The sequence below is a fragment of the Trachemys scripta genome, chromosome 24 (genome assembly GCF_013100865.1).
Source record: "Trachemys scripta elegans isolate TJP31775 chromosome 24, CAS_Tse_1.0, whole genome shotgun sequence".
NCBI classification, from domain to species: Eukaryota; Metazoa; Chordata; order Testudines; family Emydidae; genus Trachemys; species Trachemys scripta.
In genome coordinates this window covers 13,588,948-13,592,763 of record NC_048321.1, presented here as the reverse complement: position 1 = coordinate 13,592,763, position 3,816 = coordinate 13,588,948, and the positions used below count along the sequence as shown (strand labels likewise).

The 3,816-nt window shown below is 43.2% G+C and overlaps 1 protein-coding gene across 1 annotated transcript in view; it reads right to left on the bottom strand.

Annotated features, from left to right (window-relative positions):
* Window positions 1-2,862: 2,862 nt before the first annotated feature.
* The window catches only part of LOC117869893 (interferon-inducible GTPase 5-like), a 7,287-nt gene continuing 6,333 nt past the window's right edge, over window positions 2,863-3,816 (bottom strand). Inside the window, exon 2 of the mRNA XM_034756998.1 lies at window positions 2,863-3,807. Within this exon, the coding sequence (XP_034612889.1) occupies window positions 3,049-3,807 (759 nt within the window). The 3' untranslated portion in view covers window positions 2,863-3,048. The remainder of the gene's footprint in view (window positions 3,808-3,816) is intronic.

Here is a 3,816-nt window from a genome sequence, read left to right as displayed (position 1 = left end):
CTGTGAATGGGGGAACATCACTGCTAATTCAGGCTGGCAGGCTCTTTCACAGAAATGCTGTCCCACATCAGACCTAAGCAGCACAGAGTAATACTAATGCAGAAAAGGGCGACATCATTCTGAGATGTATTAGCAAAAAATTTGGAAGCCAGACATGAAAAGTAATTCTTCCATTCTATGCAGCACTGATTAGGCCTCAGTTGGGAATACTGTGTCCCTTTCTGGGTGTGATGGGTTCAGTCACAGAGACCCCCCTTGAGACTGTCACTTGATGCACTGGGGTACCACTGAGAACGACCCTCCTGCCAGAACAGGTACCCCTCCATTCTTGTCTTCCTGAGTCAGACACTCCAGTTAGCTCCAGCACAGACCCAGAGGTTGGGTCATGCCCTTCTTCAGTTCACTTAAACTGAGATTAACTCACCCCAGGGACTTCTCAGTTAACAAGGACTTTCCCAGTGCCCCCTCTTCAGCCTTTCTGGGAGCCTGAACCCCAAATAAATCTGTTTTACTCTGTATAAAGCTTATACAGGGTAAACTCATAAAATGTCCACCCTCTATATCACTGAAAGAAAGATATGCCCAGCTGTTTACCCGCCCCCTCCACCCCAGGTAACAGCTACTTACACTGGGTTTATTAATAAGCAAAAGTGATTTTATTAAGTATAAAAAATAGGATTTAAATGGTTTCAAGTAATAACAGATAGAACAAAGTAAGTCACAAAGCAAAATGAAACAAAACACGCAAGTCTAAGCCTAATACATTAAGAAACTGATTACAAGCAATATCCCACCCTCAAAGATGTTCTAATAAGCCTCTTTCACAGACTAGACTCCTTTCCAGTCTGGGCCCAATCCTTTCCCCTGGTACAGTCCTTGTTAGATCCAGCAGACATCTCAGGTGGCAAGCAGGGGTTTTCTCATGACTGGCAGCCACCTTTGTCCTGCTCCACCCCCTTTTATAGCTTTGGCACAAGGTGGGACTCTTTTGTCTGTGCTTAGCCCCCACCCCTCCTTTTAAAATGGAAAAGTAGAACATTTAAATGGAATTCAGTATCAGGTGACATGGTCACATATCCTTGTGAGACCTCATTCTTCAAATGCTATATAAATGCTAAGGGTTACTTCAGTAAAATGATTCCTGTAAAGCTGGATAATGGAGTCAGGATAACTATGGAGACACAAGGAATACAGATCCACACAAAACCTCTAACAGGTCTGATCCCTCACATGAGCTAACCCCTCTTCATTATATGACAAGACAGGACAGTTGCAATCCAGAGATGACGGGTCAGTCTGAGCAGAGACAGGGGCTGGAGTTGGGCAAATTGAGCTCCATGAAAAACAATAAATTGAGAGTAAGAAACCACCACCAGCATTTTTAATCACAGGTCTGGGTACAAGGGATCATCTCAGAGCAGCAAGTGGCCACTATTATAATACTTCCTAAAAATAAAGGTTTAATGCGCCTATCAAAGGGAAAACTCTGCCACAATGTTAGCTATGCCATCACTACCATTCCACTACCATTTAATAACTAGTAATGTTTTCTGCTTAATCAGTGTATCTTAAGTATGTACAAAACAGATCTCCACAGTATCTAGCTGTTAGGAGTGCTATTGCCCATGTAGGATTCAGGCCTGTATTTTCACCTGAGATAATATTCTGAGTTTGGCTGGCTTGTTTGATTTTTTGGTACACATACATTCTTACTAATATGTGTGAACAAAGGACAAAGATAATGTGTATGTTGCTTCTGTCTAGTCAGATGGGTTTCTTAGTATAATTGGAACAGATAAGAACAATTAAAGTGTTACTGGGCATGGTGGGAGTGTAATATATGGGCGCATTCAAAGACTGTCTCAACTATCTCAAGGCAAGGTCAAGCAACCAGTCGGGAGGGGCAAGGAGGATCAGGGGGAAGGTAAAACACTAAAAGGCCAGATAAATGCCTGCCCATGACTGTACCCTTTACCCCTCCCATGGGCTACAAAAGAGGTGGGACAAAGACCCCAGACCCATGACCCCGCAAAACGGAAGATGACCATAATTTGTAAGGGGTGGGACCGAGAGCATGCATTTCAGGTACAATGATGCCTCCTGAAGACGGGGGAAAGGGACACAAGGATCTGCAGCATTAAAGTTATGGGACACATACTTGCTGGAAACTAACACCAATAAACATCACATTGCCTTGCACTTCAGATTTCTGGTCTTTTGCTTTCTGTTAGTGTGACAGGAACCAGGGAAGAGGGAGAAGGGAAAGCTATTTAAACTGTCACCCTTAGCTATTGATATGAGTGGAACAGTTAAAAACTCCCATAACTCCTGTTCCAGATGGTCTGCAGATTCAAGGCAGGCATCTCTGCACCAGCTCACATTTGGAAAGCTGTCTCATAGTCAGAGAGGATGGAAAGTTAAACAGACTTGATTGAACAATGAGTGAAAGATTTTCACTATATATTTTTCAATGAAAATTTTTGAAACAAAACCAAATATTTTCCTTCATTATGTTTCAAATCAAAGTTTCAGTTTTTTGGTTTTCAAAAGCAAAGGAAATCAGTTTTCAAGTTTTAGTTTTCCAGTTTTCCCCTCCCTTTTCTCCATCTCTTCCCAACTTAAGTAGGGAAGGAACATAAAAAAGAGAGAGAAAAATGGGGCAAGGGAACAGAATGTTGTGGAAAACTGAAAGTAAAGGTAAAATTCAATTTGAAACAAAATGAAAATATGAATGTCATTTCAATTTTTTTTGTTGAAAACGTGAAAAAAATTCACATTAAAAAGAAAAACAAATCAGTTTAATCTATAACAATTTTGTGACAGGAAAGAAATTCTGCCAGCTATAAAGTTAATGTTGTTTAATTGGTCATCCTATCATGGGAAATTGGGGACATGACCCGTCAAAATCAGGAAAGACAATGCAACCACTTGTGTGGGCTGTGAAAAAGTTTGAGATAGTTTTGCTCTGATCTCTAGATGCACCTTGATCCTTTCCATCTCTACCCTGGTTATGCTGATTTGATCGTCTGTTTGCCATTCTCTGGCCTACTAAATTTCTGTCTCCTTTAAAGCCTTAAGCAGAACTCTTTGAGCATCTTCCGCCACTTCATTCAAAAAGCTGTTCAGCATGTAATATGTGGTCCCGTAAGAGATCCCTCCGGCTGCAAGGGAGCCAATCACTGGTATGTTGCTCACTAAATACTCCACACACATCAGGGCGCCACCTACAGCATTGGTCAGCAGTTTGTATACCAAATTAGCTGAGATTTCCTTGGCCAGTGGGGACTTTATAACAGCCTTCAGCTCCTCCACGGGTTTGTCAAACTTCTGGGCAAGCTTAGTGAGGGATTCGTCATCCAGGCCGAAGCTCTTGCAATAATCTCTCAAGGCCTTCACCAAAATGGTCACATCACAGGCCACAGAGAGGCCTGGGACAGGGACCGCAGCAACGCCAGCTGACAGTGCAGCTAGTTTCCATATCTGCCCTCGGAAGGCGGCTTTCTTCTTCAGCAGGATATTTAGAGAAATGTTGGGCATGGCCAGGAGCAGAGTGTGACTCTTGTGACTGGGGAGCTCATGTTCCAGGGTTTCTTGCAGCTGCTGAAAGTCATACTTGTCCAGGTCAAAGATACACAGGAGGAAAATCTTGGGGAAGCTGACGCCCTCTGCCTGCAGACACCTCACGCAGTCCTCTCTGATCTCCCGCAAGATGCGCTGCTCATCGTAAGCTTTGGGCCGGCGCTTCTTGGAAGCCTCTAGATCTGTGTCCACTTTGGAGCGTGCAAAATAAAACTTCTTGCCCCTCTCCTGGATGGC